Source organism: Hyla sarda, chromosome 1, assembly GCF_029499605.1.
Source record: "Hyla sarda isolate aHylSar1 chromosome 1, aHylSar1.hap1, whole genome shotgun sequence".
Lineage (NCBI taxonomy): Eukaryota > Metazoa > Chordata > Amphibia > Anura > Hylidae > Hyla > Hyla sarda.
The window spans coordinates 21,412,294-21,434,383 of record NC_079189.1 but is presented as its reverse complement, the minus strand read 5'-3'; the positions used below and the strand labels follow the sequence as shown (position 1 = coordinate 21,434,383).

General features: G+C 46.2%; 1 protein-coding gene across 3 annotated transcripts in view; it reads right to left on the bottom strand.

Annotated features, from left to right (window-relative positions):
* The window catches only part of LOC130321061 (extracellular calcium-sensing receptor-like), a 196,788-nt gene that overhangs the window by 27,724 nt on the left and 146,974 nt on the right, over nucleotides 1-22,090 (bottom strand). For all 3 annotated transcript variants that reach the window (XM_056553034.1, XM_056553032.1, XM_056553036.1), the window contains one exon: nucleotides 11,170-11,293. In XM_056553034.1, coding sequence (XP_056409009.1) covers nucleotides 11,170-11,293 — 124 coding nt within the window. The remainder of the gene's footprint in view (nucleotides 1-11,169; nucleotides 11,294-22,090) is intronic.

Sequence of the window (22,090 nt, the reverse complement as noted above, 5' to 3'; positions counted from 1 at the left end):
ACTATTTTTACATTATAAAAAATAAATAAAGGGGTAGTGTAGCTCACTCAGCTGCAATCCCGAGGTTAACTGGGAAGTCAAAAAATCCCAAAAGACTGACAATAATGTGACCGAAAATATATACAACAAGTGTATAACCAGTCCTCAAGGGATTACAAAGAGTAGAAGAAGAAAAAAGAAAAAAGAGGATGGGGGAGGGAAGGTGTGGGATGTGGTGTGTGGTGTAAATGTAGAATAATTGTGAATAAAGGATCAGAATGATCAGCAAAATAAATCTGTACTTAATGGGTGATGGTGGATTAGGCTGATGTAATGGCGCAAATAATACTAACAATCTATCTGCATAGAAAATCCACCCACACCTGCACAAGAGGCATGTATGGATGGATATATATGCATACAGAAAATACAACAAATAAATAGAAATAAGAACCTGAGAATAAATATATAGAAAATTTATTATAAATGAATAAATAATCATGGATACCTGGGCAGGGCCTTGCTCCAGGTATACCACGGATAAATGAATAAAAGGATGACTCAAATGATAAAGCATAAAATTGAAATTAATAGTCCATCTTGATACTTGCGATATAATAGCAGAAAAATGGATATAAAATTGCTCTATGTTCTGTTCTTGAAGAGAAATGGTGTAGCAAATATTGGTTTATCACGAAGAGAGTAACTTGCAAGGTTCCACAAAGTGTTGACGGTAATGTTGCCTACAGTGCACTGAGGTTTTTAAATAGAATGAATGGTGAAAGGTAATCGCAATGTTAGCGATAGTTGTGGTCCCCTCGTCTCTGTGTTTAATCGTGACGGGTGCTTGCAGTCATCTATAGAAGAATAGTGCTGTGGGTAACAAAGTAAAGTGAACGGACAGCTTCCCTCCTGGCTGTTGCGCGTGAACCGCACAGTGGGATTCAGATGTGGTACTCCAGCGCTGTCAAAGTAGGTTAAAAGCAAGTAAAGATGGATCAAATAGTCTTTGATGTAGTATATAGGCTATACGCGTTTCACGGCTGCCTTGCGTATTCCTCAGTAGCCAAAATATCGCTGACATTACAATTACCATTGACCACCCAAGGGCCGGACGCTGTGCCGCGCTATTATCACCATTTGCCTCCTGTCATCCAGTACCGTGTAAGGGCCGGGTACAGGACCGTGCCAGCAATGATCCCTGTATCCTGCGGAGCACGCCACTCTGAAGGGGACTTACTGCATCTAACCACGGTAACACTATCGGGACATCTGTAAACAAGGTACTATCATTCTTTACTATTTAAAAACCTCAGTGCACTGTAGGCAACATTACCGGCAACACTTTGTGGAAGCTTGCAAGTTACTCTCCTCGTGATAAACCAATATTTGCTACACCATTTCTCTTCAAGAACAGAACATAGAGCAATTTTATATCCATTTTCTGCTATTATATCGCAAGTATCAAGATGGACTATTAATTTCAATTGTATGCTTTATCATATGAGTCATCCTTTTATTCATTTATCCGTGGTATACCTGGAGCAAGGGCCCTGCCCAGGTATTCATGCTTTATTTTGCTGATCATTCTGATCCTTTATTCACATTTATTCTACATTTACACCACACGCCACATCCCACACCTTCCCTACCCCATCCTCTTTTTTTCTTTTTTCTTCTTCTACTCTTTGTAATCCCTTGAGGACTGGTAATACACTTGTATATATTTGTACATTATATTGATTGATTTGCGTTTTTATAATTTTTTCTTCCCATCTTTGAGTATTCTACATCTATACATTTTTTTTATAATTTCTTCCTTGTTCACCACATTTAATTTATCCCCATAATTATAGATGAGCAAACTTTTGAAAAATACAAATCGTTCAATTCGCCAAATTTTTCGAAAAAAAGTTGGTTCGATCCGAATTTATTCGTGGCAAATCTATATTAAAAACGGCTATTTCTGGACTACACAGAGCCTCAATAGGGGTGTAGAACACTTTGCATTGTTCTAACACGCACACGGAGTGTGCTGGTGTAGTGAAATAATACTGTTATTCAGAAGGACATGCAGATTACAGGCATCGCTTTTAGAATCACTGCCGCAGAACGGCACAATGACAGAGCCTGGAGGAGGCATCAGTATGAGAAGGCCATATAGTGGCTGAATGACACAGCATGGATGTGTTGGCAGCATGAGGACACCATATAGTGGCTAAATAACAAAGCTTGGATGTGGCTGATGCATGAGTAGACCATACGGTGGCTGAATGACACAGCATGGAGGTGTTGGCAGCATAAGGAGACCGTACAGTGGCTGAATGACACAGCCTGGAGGTGTTGGCGGCATGAGGAGACCATATAGTGGCTAAATGACACAGCTTGGATGTGGCTGAAGCATGAGGAGACCATATAGTGTCTAAATGGCACAGCGTGAAGGTGTTGGCAGCATGACAAAACATATAGGGGCTGAATGACACAGCATGGAGGTGTTGGCAGCATGAGGAGACCATATAGTGGCAGAAGGACGCAGCGCGGAGGTGTTGGCAGCATGAGGAGACCATATAGAGGCTGAATAACAGAGCTTGGATGTAGCTGAAGCACGAGGAGACCATATTGTGGCTGAATTACACAGCGTGGAGGTGTTGGCAGCATGAAGAGACCATATAGTGGCTGAATGACACTGCGTGAAGGTGTTGGCAGCATGAGGAGACCATATGGCACAGCCTTGATTTGGCAGCAGCATGAGCAGACACTCGGGCTTCACATTCCCTAAGATTAAAATACAAAATTTGAAATTTAAATTGAAGATTTAGGGTAGCTGTTAGGATTCGGCTAGCTGGATGTGGATCCTCTGTGTCAGCGAGGGATTGGCGTGGACCGGTTCTAGGTTGCTACTGGTTTTCACCAGAGCCCGCCGCAAAGCGGGATGGTCTTGCTGCGGCGGTAGCAACCAGGCCGTATCCACCGGCAACGGCTCAACCTCGCTGACTGCTGAGAAGGCGTGGGACAGAAGGACTGGGCAGAGGCAAGGTCAGACATAGCAGAAGGTCAGGGCAAGCGGCAAGGTTCGTAGTCAATAGCAATAGCAGAAGGTCTGGGAACACAGGCTTTGGACAACACTAAACGCTTTCTCTGGCACAAGGCAACAAGATCCGGCAAGGAAGGAAAGGGGAAGTGAGGTTATATGGACAGGGAGCAGGTGAAAACTAATTAGACTGATTGGGCCAGGCACCAATCTTGGAGAGCTGGCGCGCGCGCCCTAGAGAGCGGAGCCGCGCGCCAGAACATGACAGCCGGGGACCGGGACGGGTAAGTGGCTTGGGATGCGATTCGCGAGCGGGCGCGTCCCGCTATGCGAATAGCATCCCCATCGTGAATGTCAGTGCAGCGCTCCCGGTCAACGGGTCTGACCGGGGCGATGCAGAGAGGAGAACGCCGCGAGCGCTCCGGGGAGGAGCAGGGACCCGGAGCGCTCGGCGTAACAGTACCCCCCCCTTAGGTCTCCCCCTCTTTTTGTCTCCTTGTCCCTTCAAATGAGACAAGAACATAGGGGACGCCTCTTGAGTCTCCTTCTGGAACAAAAATAAGTCCTGGGTAGCTACACCGGCGGCAGGTAGTTCAGAAGGAATGGGAATGGGGAGGGGGGGCAGAGTGTCACCAGGACGGGGGCTATGAGGAGGCACGGCACAGTCCTGATAGGCCTTGGGGAGACCAGGCACAGGAGGAGACACTGAGGCCCAACAGACGGGACTGGGAGCAGAAGTGAGGCATTTCTTGCGGCAAGCAGGATCCAAATTCTTGATCTCCCCGGTGATCCAGTCAAGGGTGGGAGAATGATGCTGGAGCCATGGCAGACCTAGGAGGACTTCAGAGGTGCAGTTGGGCAGGACGAAAAATTCAATTTTCTCGTGATGCAGTCCAATGCTCATAAGCAAGGGCTCTGTGCGGTAACGCACACTGCAGTCCAACTTCACTCCGTTGACCGAAGAAATGTAGAGCGGCTTGACGAGACGGGTCACCAGGATGCAGAACCTATTCACCAAAGAGGCCAAAATAAAATTTCCAGAAGAACCAGAGTCCAAGAAGGCCACGGCTGAGAAGGAGGAGTTGGCAGAAGGAGAAATCCGCACGGGCACAGTGAGACGCGGAGAAGCAGACTTCGTACCAAGAGACGCCACACCCACGTGAGCTGGGTGCGTGCGTGCGTTTCCCAGACGTGCAGGACGAATAGGGCAATCCACCAAGAAATGTTCGGTACTAGCGCAGTACAGACATACATTTTTATCCCTACGGCGAGTCCTCTCTTCATGGGTCAGGCGAGACCGATCCACTTGCATAGCCTCCTCTGCGGAAGGCACAGGGGTAGATTGCAAAGGATACTGTGAGAGAGGTGCCCAGAGATAAAGGTCTTTTTCCTGGCGGAGCTCCTGGTGTCTTTCAGAAAAACGCATGTCAATGCGGGTGGCCAAAGGGATAAGTTCTTGCAGGTTGGCAGGAATCTCTTGTGCGGCCAGCACATCCTTGATGTTACTGGATAGGCCTTTTTTAAAGGTCGCGCAGAGGGCCTCGTTATTCCAAGGTAATTCGGAGGCGAGAGTACGAAATTGGATGGCGTACTCGCCTACTGAAGAATTACCCTGGACCAGGTTCAGCAGGGCAGTCTCGGCAGAAGAAGCTCGGGCTGGTTCCTCGAAGACACCACGGATTTCAGCGAAGAAGGACTGGACTGTGGCTGTGGCAGGATCATTGCGGCCCCAGAGCGGTGTGGCCCAAGACAAGGCCTTTCCAGACAGAAGACTAACTACGAACGCCACTTTAGACCGTTCTGTAGGAAATTGGTCTGACAACATCTCCATATGTAGGGAACATTGAGACAGGAAGCCATGGCAGAGTCTAGAGTCCCCATCAAATTTGTCCGGCAGGGACAAGCGGAGTCTAGGAGCGGCCACTCGCTGCGGAGGAGGTGCAGGAGCTGGCGGAGGAGATGGTTACTGCTGTAGCAGTGGCAGAAGTTGCTGTAACATGGCGGTCAACTGCGACAGCTGCTGTCCTTGTTGGGCAATTTGCTGCGATTGCTGGGCGACCACCGTGGGCAGGTCAGCGAGACTTGGCAGCGGCACCTCAGCGGGATCCATGGCCGGATCTACTGTTATGATTCGGCTAGCTGGATGTGGATCCTCTGTGTCAGCGAGGGATTGGCGTGGACCGTGTCGGTGGACCGGTTCTAGGTTGCTACTGGTTTTCACCAGAACCCGCCGCAAAGTGGGATGGTCTTGCTGCGGCGGTAGCAACCAGGTCGTATCCACCGGCAACGGCGCAACCTCGCTGACTGCTGAGAAGGCATGGGACAGAAGGACTAGGCAGAGGCAAGGTCAGACGTAGCAGAAGGTCGGGGCAAGCGGCAAGGTTTGTGGTCAATAGCAATAGCAGAAGGTCTGGGAACACAGGCTTTGGACAACACTAAACGCCTTCTCTGGCACAAGGCAACAAGATCCGGCAAGGAAGGAAAGGGGAAGTGAGGTTATATGGACAGGGAGCAGGTGGAAGCTAATTGCACTGGTGCACTGGCCCTTTAAATCTTAGAGAGCTGGCACGCGCGCGCCCTAGAGAGCGGAGCCGTGCGCGCCAAAACATGACAGCCGGGGACCGGGACGGGTAAGTGGCTTGGGATGCGATTCGCGAGCGGGCGCGTCCCGCTATGCGAATCGAATCCCCATCGTGAATGTCAGTGCAGCGCTCCCGGTCAGCGGGTCTGACCGGGGCGCTGCAGAGAGGAGAACGCCGCGCGCGCTTCGGGGAGGAGCAGGGACCCGGAGCGCTCGGCGTAACAGTAGCTAGTGCTACCATTAAAACATTTTAGGCCCAGACCCAGGCCCAGCAGCATCAGAAAACCATATATTGGCTGAATGACACAGCCTGGAGTTGACTGAAGCATCAGGAGACCAGGTAGTGTCTGAAAGGCACAGCCTGGAGTTGGCAGAAGCATAAGGAGACCATTAAAATTTAAGATTTTGAAATTGAAATTTAAGATTTTGAAATTGAAATTGCGGATTTTGAAATTGAAATTTTGGGTACAAAAAAACAAATCTAACAAGGAGTCACGCGTCACATGGCCACACAATGACAGAGCCTGGAGGTGGCATCAGTATGAGGAGACCATGTAGTGGCTGAATGACTGCCTGGAGTTTGTGGCAGCATAGGAAGACAATATAGTGTTTCATTGGCACAGCCTAGAGGTAGCTGAAGCATGAGGATATCATATAGTTGCTGAATGGCACAGCCTGGAGGTGGCATCAGGAGTCTTTAAAGTGACCCTAATGCAAGCAATTTCTGAAACTGTGGACCAGCACCTTAATTATGTTTTGCAGTATCCATTGCAGCACAATGAGTGAGCCTGAAGGTGGAAGCATCAGCATGAGGAGACCATAGAGCAGCACTATTAGAGAGCCTGGAGGTGGCAGCATCAGCATGAGGGGACCATATGGTGGCACAATGACAGAGCCTGGAGGTGGTAGCATCAGCATGAGGAGACCATATGGTGGCACAATGACAGAGCGTGGAGGTGGTAGCATTAGCATGAGGAGACCATAGAGCAGCAGAATGAGAGAGCCTGGAGGGGGCACAATCAGCAGGAGGAGACCATATGCCTAGAGATGAGCGAACTTTTCAAAAATTCGATTCGGCCGATTCGCCGAATTTTCCCCAAAAATTGGTTTCGATTCGAATTTATTTGCGGCAAAACTATATTAAAAACGGCTATTTCTGGCCTACAGAGAGCCTCAATAGGGGTATAGAACACTTTGCTGTGTTCTAATATGCATATGGATGTTAGGATTCGGCAGGCTGGATGTGGATTCTCTGTGTCAGCGAGGGATTGGCGTGGACCGTACTGGTGGACCGGTTCTAATTTGCTACTGGTATTCACCAGAGCCCGCCGCAAAGCGGCATGGTCTTGCTGCGGAGGTAGCAACCAGGTTGTATCCACCGGCAACGGCTCAACCTCGCTGACTGCTGAGAAGGCGTGGGACAGAAGGACTAGACAGAGGAGAGGTCAGACACAGCAGAAGGTCAGGGCAGGCGGCAAGGTTCGTAGTCAATGGTGATAGCAAAGGTCTGGAAACACTGGTATGGCAAACACAGTAAACGCTTTCTCTAGGAACAAGGGACGCAAGATCCGGCAATGCAGGGAAGGGGAAGTGAGGTTATATGGATGTGGAGCAGGTGGAAGCTAATTAGACTGATTTGGGCCAGGCACCAATCATTGGTGCACTGGCCCTTTAAATCTTAGAGAGCTTGCGCGCGCGCGCCCTAAGGAGCGGAGCCGCGCTCACCAGGACGTGACAGCCGGGGACCGGGACAGGTGAGTAGCTTGGGATGCGATTCGCGAGCGGGTGCGTCCCGCTATGCGAATCGCATCCTCGCCGGAATTGTCAATGCAGCGCTCCCGGTCAGCGGGTCTGACCGGGGCGCTGCAGAGAGGGGAACGCCGCGAGTGCTCCGGGGAGGAGCAGGCACCCGGAGCGCTCGGCGTAACAATGGAGTGTGCTGAGGTAGTGAAATAATACTGATATTCAGAATAACATGCAGATTACCAGCATTGCTTTTAGAATCACTGCTGCAGAGCGGCACAATGACAAAGCCTGGAGGTGGAATCAGCATGAGGAGACCATGTAGTGGCTGAATGACAAAGCATAGAGGTGTTGACAGCATGAGGAGACCATATAGTGGCTGAATGGCACAGCGTGGAGGTGTTGGCAGCATAAGGAGACCACATAGTGGCTGAATGGCACAGCGTGGAGGTGTTGGCAGCTAGTGTTGAGCGGCACAGGCCATATTCGATTTCACGATATTTTGCAAATATATGGACGAATATTCGTCATATATTCACAACATTCGCATATTCGTAATATTCGCACTTTATTTTCGCATATGCGGAAATTCCCAAATGCGAAAATGCGCGTATGCGAAAATTAGCATATGCGGAAATTAGCATAAGCGAAAATTCGCATATGCGGAAATTAGCATAAGTGAAAATTTGCATATGTGAAAATTCGTACGCCAGTCTCATACAGTAGTATTAGAGCCTTCTTTACACCACACAAGCTGGAAGCAGAGAGGGATGATCACTGTGATGTGTACTGTATGGGAAAAAAAAATGAATATTCGTAATTGCGAATATATAGTGCTATATTCGCGAATATTCGCAAATAAAATTTGCATTGCAAATATTCGCGAGCAACACTATTGGCAGCATGAGGACCCCCTATATAGTGGCTGAATGACACAGCGTGGAGGTGTTGGCAGCATGAGGAGACCATATAGAGGCTGAATGACATAGCGTGGAGGTGTTGGCAGCATGAGGAGACCATATAGTGGCTGATTGGCACAGTGTGGAAGTGTTGGCAGCATGAGGAGACCATATAGAGGCTGAATGACATAGCGTGGAGGTGTTGGCAGCATGAGGAGACCATATAGTGGCTGAATGACAAAGCGTGGAGGTGTTGACAGCATGAGGACACCATATAGTGGCTGAATGGCACAGCGTGGATGTGTTGGCAGCATGAGGAGACCATATGGGAATTCAAATTTTATCATAGATAGCACCCGCTATCCAAAATGACTCCTGCTGCCACTCACCCCAAGTCTGCTGCAACATCTGCCTAAAGTATTCAGGCCTCTGTCACTCCTCTGTGCACGTCCTGGCACTTCTCTGCCTTACATACTTAGTGCGAATATGAGGGTATTACAATACGCTTCACTTCTCTTTAAACAGTATTTGTCTAGAACAGCAGCAGGTGATTACTTTTGGCTGTCCTTTCACAGTATGTAGGCCCTTGACAGATTAACAGGTAAAAAATGGTACACTACTTAGATGTACGTATGTGGTATGCATGAATGAGGGGAAAAAATGCGCTATAGTACACTTGGATAACATATTTTCGTAAAACACCAGCCGGTGATTACTTTTGCCTGGACTTTCCCAGTATCTAGACTTGTTAAAGATACAAAATAGTAGACTGCTTTGATGTAGGTATGTGGTATGCACTTATGAGGGCAGAAAAAATGCAATACAATGAGCCTAAAAAATCAGTATTTGCACGTATGAGGGCAAAAAAATGTGCAACAATATACCAGAAAACTCTATTTTTGTAAAATAGATTACTTTTGCCAGGACTTTCCCAGCATCTACACTTGTTACAGATACAAAATAGTAGACTGTGTTGATTTAGGTATGTGGTATGCAAGTATGAGGGCAGACAAATGCACTATAGTCAGCTGAAAAAACACATTTTTTGCACAGCAGCAGGACACAACAGGGCAGCACCTCAAATAAAATAAAAAACGGGGATTAAACCCTAAAATGCACTCTGTCACAGAATGTTAAGAATGGTGTGAATTGGTTTTCATACCCTCATAAGATTAGTATAAGCAGCAGATGATTTTTTGTGGAAAAAATAGACAGAATTGTGCCGAAAAATGTTTCCTGCCTCCTGTAATATAACGTTCATGAAGATGAGGAAGCTTGTTGACATGTATGAGGCAATGAAAATCTATCTGGCTATCTGCCCCTCTCTGATAAAATGCTGAAGAACGTGACCAGGAGGTATGGCGTAAAAATCCCTCTCATTCAGAACAAGCAATGCAATTCACTTCTCTCTGTCCACAAGGCTGATGGAAATAGCAGTTGTCAGTGGAATGCTGTGGCTTCAGCGCATACACACTGAGTATGTCCTATGTATGCAGCGTATATGGCATAAAATGAGCAGCCACAAGATGGCTGCAGATTATATAGGGCTGTGACATCACAGGGGTCAATGAATGCTGATAGGCTGCATCTCGCATGTGATACAGGGTCATACCTCTTTTCCCGCCATATTTTCCCGCCCTCCCATAATCCCCTGCCCCATGTACTCACATGTGGATCCGCCATTTTAGGTTTCCTTTAGCCTGGAACGCTGCAAAAGGGAAGTTAATGAAGCAATTCGTGCAATAGATTTGTGGCGATATTCACATTTGTTGCAAATCGAATATTTCATGAAATTTGTAAGGAATTCAGGTTCGTCAGCTTTGATTCGCTCATCTCTACATATGGCGTCACAATGACAGAGCCTTGAGGTGGCAGCAGCAGCATGAGGAGACCATAGAGCAGCACAATAAGAGAGCTTGGAGGTGGTAGCATTAGCATGAGGAGACCATAGAGCAGCACAATGACAGAGCCTAGAGGTGGTAGCATTAGTATGAAGAGACCATAGAGCAGCACAATGACAGAGTCTGGAGGTGGCAGCAGCAGGAGGGCCATGTCAACTGATTGTTGAGTCTGAGGAACCCACCTACTGTTGCTTGGGGTGTCGGATGTCACTTGGGATGAAGTGGATGACTGAGTGAACCGATCAATCACTGCTGCGACACGACTGCTTACTGACACCGGGATCTCAGACCTCTCGCTGCGACTCCGGCTGCCTGATGAATTTAGGCCTCTGCCACTCCTCTGTGCACGTCCTGGCACTACTCTGCCTGACATACTTATTGCGTATATGAGCGGAGTACAATACGCTTCACTGAGCTTAAAACAGTATTTGTCTAGAACAGCAGCAGGTGTCTACTATTGGCTGTCCTTTCACAGTATCTAGGCCCTTGACAGATTAACAGGTTTAAAATAGTACACTACTTAGATGTAGGTATGTGGTATGCAATAATGAGGGCAGAAAAATGAGCTACAGTACACTTGAAAAAGTATCTGAGTACAACACCAAGCAGTGAGTACTTTTGCCAGGACTCTCACAGTATCTAGGCCCTGAACAGATTAACAGGTACAAAATAGTACCACTTAGATGTAGGTATGTGGAATGCACTTATGAGGGCAGAAAAATGCGCTACTGTACGCTTAAAAAATTATTTGAGTAAAACACCAGCTGGTGATTACTTTTACCTGGACTTTCACAGTATGTAGGCCCTTGATAGATTAACAGGCATAAACAGTACACCACTTTGATGTACGTATGTGGTATGCACTTATGAGGCCAGAAAAATTCAGTACGCTTAAAAAATATATATTTTTCAGAACACACCCATTACCTACTATACTTCATCACTTAACACCCTTTACTTGCAAAGTTGAGGGCTCCCTGCCAAAAGTTCTCTAAATAAAACCTTTATAAAAGGTAAATATAAAAATATAAATACCAGAATGATTTGTAAATTCCCCTTCTGGACATGAGATGCAGTCATAACAGCAGATGTGATATCCTTCTCTTAGGACTTTTCTGGTTCCTGGCAGACAGAGGTCATTACACCGACCTTTAGGAATCTAAGTATAAGTAAATAAAGAAATTAAAACCTACAATTTATCGAATTTGGGGATTAAATTTTAACTCATTGGACTTTACAGTAAATCTTTACTGTGTGGGTTAACACAATTAAATAATACCTAAATTAACATAGTTTTTAACCCCTTAACAACAATGGACGTAAATGTACATCATGGTGACGTGGTACTTAACGCACCATGACGTACACGCCGCCATGACCACGAGCACCGGGCAGGTGCACGCGTCATGCGTGGCAGGTCCCGGCTGCTATCAGTAGCCAGGGACCCGTCGGTAATGGCAGACTTCCTCAGATGCCGCGATCAATACAGATCACGGCATCTGTGGCAGTGCGGTACTTTGAATGGATGATAGGATCGCCGGCAGCGCTGCCGGGGGATCCGATCATCCAGCATGGCAGCCGGAGGTCCCCTCACCTTGCTCCGGACGTCTCCTGGGCTCTCTTGCTCTGGTCTGAGATCGAGCAGGCCAGAGCAGAAGATCACCGATAATACTGATCAGTGCGATGTCCTATACATAGCACTGAACAGTATTAGCAATCAAATGGTTGCTATGAATAGTCCCCTATGGGGACATAAAAAGTGTAAAGAATCAAGTAAAAAAATATAAAATAAAAAAGTAAAAAAATTTGATAAAAAAGGAAAATGTCAGTTTTTCCCATTTTACCCCCCCCCCAAAAAAAAAAGCTTAAAAAAAATAATTAATACACATATTTGGTATTGCCACGTGCTTAAAAGTCTGAACTATTAAAATATATTGTGAATCATCCCGTACAGTGAACGGCGTAAACGTAACAAAATAAAGTCCAAAATTGCTGCTTTTTTGTCACATTTTATTCCAAAAAAAATTTATTAAAAGTAAAACCTAAGCAAAAGTGGTACTGATAAAAACTACAGATCATGGCATAAACAATTAGCTCTCATATCGCCTCATATACAGAAAAATTAGAAAGTTATACGTGGTCAAACTAGGGCAATTTCAAACATACAATTTTTTTTTAGATGGTTTGAGATTATTTTTAAGCGGTACAATTATAGAAAAGCATATAACATGGGTATGCTTTTAATGGTATTTACCCACAGAACAAAGAAAACATTTCATTTTTACCGGAAAGTGTACAGCGTGAAAACAAAACCTTCCAAATTTTGCTAAATTGCGGTTTTCTTTTCAATTTTCCCACATAAATAATATGTGTTTGGTTGCGCCGTACATTTCATGGTAAAATAAGTGAGTCAATACAAAGTACAATTGGTGACGCAAAACACAAGCCCTTATATGGGTCTGTGGATGGAAAATATAATAGCGTTATGATTTTTAGAATGCAAGGAGGAAAAAACGAAAATGCAAAAATAAAATTGGTCTGGTCCTTAAGGTCAAAATGGGCCTGGTCCTTAAAGAGGTGAAAATACTGTGCTACTTTAAAAAAAAATAAAAAAAAAATTTTTTGATAAAATATGCATTTATTTTTGTTTTTAATAATATAGGGGGAGATTTATCACGGGATTTAGAGCAGTTTTTTTTGCTTACAAAAGTCGCATGTGCGCCTAAGCACGTGAGATGAGCTGGAGGGTTGGGAGATGAGCTGGGGGAGGAGTGATGAGCTTGGGGTGGGGGGGAGGAGTGATGAGCTAGGGGTGGGGGGAGGAGAGATGAGCTGGGGGGGAATGAGCTAGGGGTTGGGCGGGGGGGTGCCACCAGCTGTTACTAAACTACAACTCCCATCACGGGAGTAGTAGCTTAGCTACAGGGTGCCTCCAGCTGTTGCTAAACTACAACTCCCATCACAGAAGTAGTAGTTTAGCAACAGGGTGCCTCCAGCTGTTGCTAAACTACAACTCCAATCGTGGGAGTTGTAGTGTATAAACAGCAAGACTCCAGCTGTTGCTAAACTGGAGGCTCGCTGTTGCTAAATTAGAAATGATGGAGGTTGTAGTTTAGCAACAGCTAGAGGCCTTTTGTTTGGAAACGCTAGTTTATGAATGTTTTCCCAAAAGGAAGGGGGCCATAAACCTACAAACCAATTTCCGTGTTTTTTTCTTCTCATTTCAGATCCGTGAATACAGAGGACTTCTTTGGATTTGGTGGATTACGTCGATGACCAGTGTTTTTTTTCTCTTTTTTGTAAATATTAAGAAAATGGCTAACAAGTGTTTGTGGGGGAGTGTTTTTTGGAATAATAGTTTGTTATAAAAAAGTGTTGTTATTTTTTTTTCCTTCCATAACAGGCTTATTAGTGGAAGTAGACGGAATCCATTACTAAGCCGTAGCTTAATGTTAGCCCCAAAAACAGCTAGTGCTAACCAACAATTATTACCTTTGTACCCAACACCACAGGGGGGCCGGGAAGAGTCGCTACCAACAGGCCTGTAGCATAAAATATGGCGCTCCGGGGCCTAGGCGGTAATAGTTCAAGCTGAAGCTCTTATAAGACGTCCTGCTGGATGATTTGATGTACCTTTGCAAATAAAGAAACCGAACACTTTTTGCACTTTAATGGTGAGTGCAGCCCATCCTTTCTTTTCCCTAGGTGGTAATAGGCTGGCGTTATTTAGGCTGGGAAGGGACAGTAATGTCCACCTTGGTAACGTCAGGCTGTTGCTGCTTGGTTGGTATCTGGTTGATACTGAAAATACAGGGAACCCTATGCGTTTTTTTCTTTCAAAAAATAAAATAATAAAAAAGGGGGTTCCCTGTATTTTCAGTATCAGCAAGATACCAACCAAGCAGCAACAGCCTGAGGTTATCAGGGTGGGTGAGAACCAATGTTACTGGCCCTCCCCAGCCTAAATAATGCCAGCTTGTTACCGCCTAGGCACAGGAGTGCCATTTTTGATGCTCTGTTCTTGCTGGTACTGACTCTTCCTGGCATTCCTGTGGCAGTGGGTACAGGGGGAATATTTGGGGGTTAGCGCTGTTTTTGGGCCTAATGCTAAGCCAGTTTAGTAATGGATTCCATCTATAAGACAACTTCCACTACTAAGTCTGTAAAGTAAATCAAAAAACTTTTATTCCAAAAAACACTCCCCCACAAGCCCTCATTAAATATTTTATTAATATTAAACCCCAAAGATGTGGTTCACCGAATCTGAAGAAGTCCACAGGATACACAGATCTGCAATGAGGAGAAAGAAAAACAAACAAAAAATAGGTTAGTACATTCAGGGGGAAAAAAGTTGTAAAAAAATGTAATAAACACACACACACACATATATATATATATATATATATATATATATATATATATATATATATATATATATTATATTGCACATTTTTTTTTACAGCTGCAACTTCAGGTGGGGTGACAAGGAGCTGTTCTGCAGTCATTTATTGGTTTTTGCTTAATTAAGCCAAATTTATTAACCCCCTGTGACAGGATGATAACACATAAGCAAAACCAAAAGCAAGAAAAAAATGACTCCAAAACTTGCTTAGCAAAGCAACGATTATAAATCGCTTTTCTCTTTTTTGATAAATCTTTTTTCTGACATATGATGTGACAAAAAAAATCAGTTCTGGCGTTTGGTATTTTTTATGTTTATGCTGTTTAGTGTGCAGGATCATAAACATTATATTTTAATAGTTTAGACATATTTTTTATATAGAAAAAAGAGGTGGTTAAATTTTTTATTAGAAGAGCTTTTAAACGTTTTTTTTTAACTTTTTAAAATATTTATTTTATATCTTTTTTAAGCACCCATAGGGGGAACTTTTTATGCAATCATTAGCTTCCAATGTACTGTTCAGAACTATGAAATGATATAGTACTAATCAATACTATCGACAATCTTGTACAACCTTCCTAGGAAGTCCACACAAGCAGATTGGAGATCCTGAATGTCAGAGGAACAATTTGTACTCATCTGACCCCTGCAATCACACTGCAGGGGTCTGACAAGCCCCCATGAACACACCGGCATCTCTATTTTCCCTATGGATGCAATGATCGACATTGATCGAAGGCATCTAAAAGGTTAAGGCCAGATATTGCCGTCTATGGGAATTGCAATGTCCGTGCTGTCATGGCACCAAATTATTCAAGTCAGCACTGAGTGCACTCAGAATATCCAGATGGAATGTTTTTATCGCTGGAGCTCCCTCAGTGTTAACCTAGTTTTTATCATATGTACTCTTCAACAGTAAGAAATGGAATCTAAAATAAAAACCACATTTTATGATTTAGAAAAAATTTATTTGCACTTTATTGCATGAAATAAGTATTTGATCACCTACCAACCAGTCAATTCCAGCACTTACACACCTGTTATTTTTTCTTTAAGAAGCCCTCCTGTTCTCCACTCATTACCTGTATAACAGACATCTGTCCACACATTCAGGAAAACAGACTCCAACCTTTCCACAATTGCCAAGACCAGAAAGCTGTGTAAGGACACCAGGGATAAAATTGTAGACCTGCACAAGGCTGGGATGGGCTTCAGGACAATAGGTAAGCAGCTTGGTGAAAAGGCAACAAGTGTTGGCACAATTATTAGAAAATGGAAGAAGTTTAAGAGGACGGTCAATCACCCTCGGTCTGGGGCTTCACATTGTGGGTCATCAATGATCATGAAGAAGGTAAGGGATTAGCCCAGAACTACATGGCAGGACCTGGTCAATGACCTAAAGAGAGCTGGGGGAGCAGGGGGACCTTGCATGCAGCACACACAAGGTCCCCCTGCTCAAGCCAGCACTTGTCCAGGCTTGTCTGAAATTTTCCAATGACCATCTGGATGATTCAGAGGAGGAAGGGGAGAAGGTCATGTGGTCTGATGAGACAAAAATAAAGCTTTTTGGTCTAAACTCCACTCGCCGAGTTTGGAGGAAGAAGAAGAATGAGTACACCCCCAAGAACACCCTCTCAACCATGAAGCATGGAGATGGAAACATAATTTTTTTCTGCGGCTTTTCTGAAAAGACAAAAGGACAACTGCACCGTAGTGAAGAGAGGATGGATTGGGCCATGCATGCGAGATCTTGGCCAAGCATTTCAAGGTTCTGGAGTGGCCTAGCCAGTCTCCAGACCTGAACCCATTAGAAAATCTTTAGAGGGAGCTAAAATTTCATGTTGCCCAGTGACAGTCCGGAAACTTTAAGGATCTGATGAAGGTCTGTATGGAGTAATGGGCCAAAATCCCTACTGGAGTGTGTGGAAACCTGGTCAAGAACTACAGGAAATGTTTCATCTCTGTAACTGCAAACAAAGATGTCTGTACCAAATATTAAGTTATGCTTTTCTGATGTATCAAATACTTATGTCATGCAATAAAATGCTAATTAAACTAGGGGTGTGTGGCTTGACGCGCTGGTAGATGGATGTGACCACTGAGCGCTCCTGCTTGGGCTGACAGTCTATGGGCTAATTTGACCTGTCATGGGGGAGGTAGACGCATGAACAAAAGACACCAGCAGCCCTCTGAACAGCCTGAGGATCCAGCACGCCAGATTACGGCCTTTTTCCAGCCCCAGCAGCCCCATTCTACTGTGCTCCCGGCTGTGAGACCCGCCAGAGCCGCTATGCACGGGACCGGAAGTGAAGGGCAGACGAAGACCTGCGCTCTCTCTCACTCAGAGCGCACGAGACCCCCCGCAGACCGGCAGGCCGACGCCGAGAGGATCAGCAGGCTCGCAGCATTCCGATCCTGACACTGCTGACTGCCAAGGTCCGCAAGTAGGTCCGGGAACCCAGGTACCTCCCGACTCCCCTGTGCTCGGCTCTGCTGCGCCATTTCTGCAGTGCCGGAATCACCACACCCCACAGGCGCAGACGCTGCAGCAGCCAACTCAGGTAGCCTCTACTGCACTCCTGGCGAGGAGTGCCCTAATTGAGCACCCTGTGAACTCTTCTATGAACTGTGTGCCCCATCTGCGGTGGAATACAGAGGATTTCCCACCACTCCATGCTCCCATGCTGCCCCATACCACCTCTATTATGGGTTCTTCACCTGCTTTCCACAATGAGGGTCACCAAGGCCTCAGAGCAGCCCCCTGTCCCAGTCTAAGGGTCCTCTCCTCCTCATAATAATGGTCAGGGAACTGGGGCCAGGCTCCATTCTGTGGGCCCCCAGATTGCGTATGGTGACAGCCCTGCAGATCTGACCCCGGGTGACCGCCAGGTTCCAGGCCCACCTCCTGAAAATGTCCTGGACTGGTATGCCGAAATGGAGGTCTCAGAGGCCAGATCCGACAGAGAATTGGGGAGTTCTTCTGAAGACGCAGACACCCCAGAGTACTGGGGTAAGAGTCCACCAGCTAAAAAGAAGTTGTTCAAGACCCTCTGAAGGCAGCTGCCCTTATGGCCTCCATGTCTAGCAGATCCTCCTCTGACGACTCGCAAGATACTGTAGTGGATGAACCTAGATCTTCCAGGGGTCTATCTCATCGCCGCTCAGGTGACAGACTTACTTTGCTGGCTACTGCCTCTCCGGCTCCATTCCTGCCTTCACCAGAAGTAGCCGTTAACACCCTTAAGAGCCATCCTGAACTTCAAGCTTTGCTAGATCTATTACCGACTAAAACGGACCTGCAGTCGCTAGCCAAAGATTTGAAATCTGCATGGCAAAAAGACCTGCAACCTGTCAAGGCAGAGGTCTCACAGCTTCAGACGCGTGTGCAACAACTTGAAAACTTTCATTCAACTACCGATGTATAGCTGCAGTCACTCCAAGATGCCACAAGGAAGTTGTCTCTGCAACAGTCTGCGACTAGAGACCATATTGACGACATGGACAACTGAAATCGGAGGAACAACATCCGAATTAAAGGACTGCCTGAAACAGTACAGCCTCAAGACTTACCTGACACCCTCCAGAGACTTTTTAATGAGATTGTTCAAAAGCCCCCTGATAACAAGATTGAACTCGACAGGGCTCATCAGGCCTAAAAAGCAAAGAACCCGGAAACCACGCAATGTCATCTGTCGAGTTCACCATTTCCTGCAAAAAATGAGATCATGAGAAGCTCCCGTACTCTCAAGACCCTTACCTTTAACGGGGTTGGGGTGCAACTTTACCCGAATCTTTCTCTCCACATCTTCAATTGACAGCTGCGCTGAAACCTTTGCTACAAATGCTTCAAAACCCCAAAATCTTATACAGATGGGGCTTTCCTTTCTCCCTGACGGCCAGATATGGCTCCACTTCCCTTAGGAACCCAGGAGATCTTCGCCATTTCATGAACGCCTTTAAGCTGCCTCTGGTTGCACTACCAGATTGGGACATTTTATTCCAGGATGATTTCACCTTTACCCCAGGAGTGTACCCTTCGCCCTCGCAGCAGGGACATGACTTACTCCTACCAGCCCCTCTCCCGCAAAGGCAGAAGAGGAAGACCTGACTGGCTTATTGTAACCATTGATGTTCTATCGTTATGCTTTTGGTTAACCTGGAGGTCCAGCCTGTGAGCCTAGAGCTACTGGACTTCCTTCAGGACTCCATTCACTAGACTGGTGTTTTATGCCTGCTTGTTGTTTAGTCAACTACATTTCTTTGTTGTTTATGGGAATTTCTCTGTTTTGTCTAAGCCTCCGAATTATTAGCTCCCTAGGGGCTCAGTGCCCGCCAAGTAAGTCATAGCCCTATCATTAGAGGCCATCTACATATGTGTTGGTGTCTGTGGCGTCCCCTAAGCAATGTTCAGGCCCAGGCCCTAGCCTATTGATACCCTTACACGTACCTATGGTGGATAGTGGTGCGTTCAGGTGTCGGTGCGCCTTCTATGTTACCCCCAATAGGACAGCAGCCAGGCTGGTCCTGACGCTTATCGCGGCCCTTATGGCCACCTTGTGGTCCCTGTGTCTACGTGTCTATGCGCCGGCTTTTCTGTCTCTTTCTTTCGTCCTCACCTTTCCCTTTCAGGTCACTGATGTCATCTTTTCTTTGCCTCTATGTGCTGGGCGGCCTGTTGACTCCTGGTTGCAGTGGTGAGTTGCCATCTGATTGTCACACACACCATGGCGATAGACCTTAATGTTGCCTCACTCAACGTGCTGGGTTTCAACACTCCTGAAAAGCGTGCACAGACACTCTATTCCTTTCATAAACAAAAGACACACATTCTTGCTCTGCAAGAAACACATTTCAAAGACAGCCACCTCCCAACATTTACCTCTCAATATTATTCAAACTGGTGCCATAGTGCAAACCCAGAGGCCAGGACTAGGGGTGTGTCAATTGCGTTCCACAGGTCATTACCTGTCAACATATCCTCCTCCAAGTCGGACCTTACGCTAGGTTCCTCTTTGTGAACTGTTCAATAGCTGACCAATGCCTTACAGTGGCTTCGATATATGCACCGAACCATTCCCAAGTTCCTTTTTTGATACACACGTTGGATGCTCTTTCGGCCTATGCAACGGGGACTATTATACTTTGCAGTAATTTTAATATCCCCATGTTCCCTGCGTTTGATGCCTCCACGGGCCACTCCACTATATCTCATAATAAACTGAAAGCCCTGTGTCGTAAACTATACTCCCTGCAGTTAAGTGACGTTCGGCAGGCCCTTAATCCTCAGGGCAAGGATTACACCTTTTATTCCCACCCCAGACAGTCGTACAGTAGGATAGACAACATCTTCCTCCCACACCACCTCCTCCATGCAGTCTCCTCCACCTCCATAGGATTGGTCACACTCTCCGATCACCCACCGGTGTTCTCTTCCCTTTCCATCCCAGCCTTCACCAAACCTCACGCCACCAGGAAATGTAACGAGTCGTTACTCCTAGACACGCTCTCTCTCCAGGATCTTAAACAGTCTATCTCCCAATTCAACCTAGACCATGCCTCTGATCCCACATCACCAGCTATGAAATGGGATGCCCTGAAGTGTGTACTTAGGGGAGTATTGTTGAGCTATGGGTCCAGGTTAAAAAGGGAGAAGGCAGCAACATTCCTTTCCCTAACACAGATGCTACGCACTCTAGAGACCAAGCACAAACAACAGCAACAAGAACAGGTATACAGGGAACTGATACGAGTCCGCCATGAACTGTTGGACCTCTTAAATACCAAGCATCGTTATTATAAACAAATCATGGGGAAAGTCTATTATGAGTGGAGCAATATGGCGAGTCATCTGTTGGCCTCAGCTCTTAGAGACAGGAGGTCCTCCATGTTCATTCCAGAGATCCGTACAGCACCTGATACCACCTCCCATCTCACTCACGACATCCTCGCTGCTTTCCATAGATATTACACTGACTTCTACGATCTACCCAAACCGACTGCACTCTGTAACCCCTCAACTGATACTGATCCCTACACCAATACCCATCCTCAACTGCACTGCCCCGCCTTCCCCAGGAGACAGTTCTTGCTCTCGAATCACCTTTCTCCCAAGAGGAACTAGACTCAGCTATAATGGCGCTACCATCTGGCAAAAGCCCTGGCCCTGACAGCTACACTGCCAAATTTTATAAGACACTCAAGACGGAAATACTGGCCCCCTCCTCCAGACATTTAATACGATCTCTCCAGATTCCTCCCTCCCTCCCTGTTTCCTACAAAAGTTTGTGATGGTAATTCCTAAAGAGGTTAAAGACCCCTTACTCTGCCCAAGCTACCGCCCCATATCCCTGATAAACATTGATGCTAAACTTTTTGTGAAATTTCTGGCAAACAGGTTAGCAAGACACCTAGACTCCCTTATCCATCCCGATCAGGTGGGCTTCGTCCAGGGTAGAGAGGCAAGAGATAATACCCTGAGGGCATTCTCTTTTGTCCATTGTGCTCACCGCCTTAAGATTCCCCTCTTGCTCCTCTCCCTGGATGCAGAGAAGGCATTTGATCGTGTGGACTGGAGCTTCCTAGAAGCCCTGCTTTCCCAGATTGGCCCAGGCGAGGTCATGACGGGGAAGATCATGGCACTTTACTCATTCCCTCAAGTGCAGATCGGTATTAATGGTCAGCTGTCTGCCCCCTCTCCACTTCTCTATGTTTTATGCATGGAACATCTTCTAGTAGCCATAAGGCAAAATCCAGACATACGGGGTACATCCCTGCCTGCGTCCCATTTTAAGTGCTCTGCCTTTGCGGACGATCTCCTTTTGTTCCTCTCAGCTCCTATGACGTCCTTGCCCTCCCTCATGGCTTCTATACGTACCTTTGCTGCCTATAGTAACTATAAATTGAATCCTTTTAAATGTGAGGCCTTACCTGTATTGCTACCCCCCCCACCCCCAAGTTCTGGAATCCCTTCAAGCCTCTTACCCATTCTGGTGGCAGTCACAATCGCTGTAATACATTGGAGTTCACGTACCTAACAATTTAGCAGACACATACTGCCTTATTTTCCCTCCATTCCTGCAGACGTTGCGCTCAGACTTGGCCAGGTGGGAGCGCAGGGACTTCTTTTGGCTGGGAAGGATTAATATAGTTAGGATGAATGTGCTACCCCGTCTGCTCTATTTATTCTCTGGTATACCAAAACACTTGCCGTGCTCCTTCTTTAAGGATGTTTCTGCGGTTCAAACTGGCTTTGTTTGGGTGCAGAGTCATCCACGCCTGGCTAGACTGATATTGATCAGATGCAAAAAAGCAGGCGGGTATGCGCTACCTGACATTACGTCATACTACATAGCCACGGCCCTCAAAATTGTGTTAGATGGGTTCCATCATAGGCAGACTAAACAATGGATATCCCTCGAATCTCATACCTCTGAACTTGACATTAAGTCTTTTCTCAGGCTGCCGAAAGGTACCCTGCCTAGAAATCCTACTCCGGATTTCCCCCCCTTTATATCTTCCCTTATCAAAATATATCACACTTACCTAGCCCGCAGG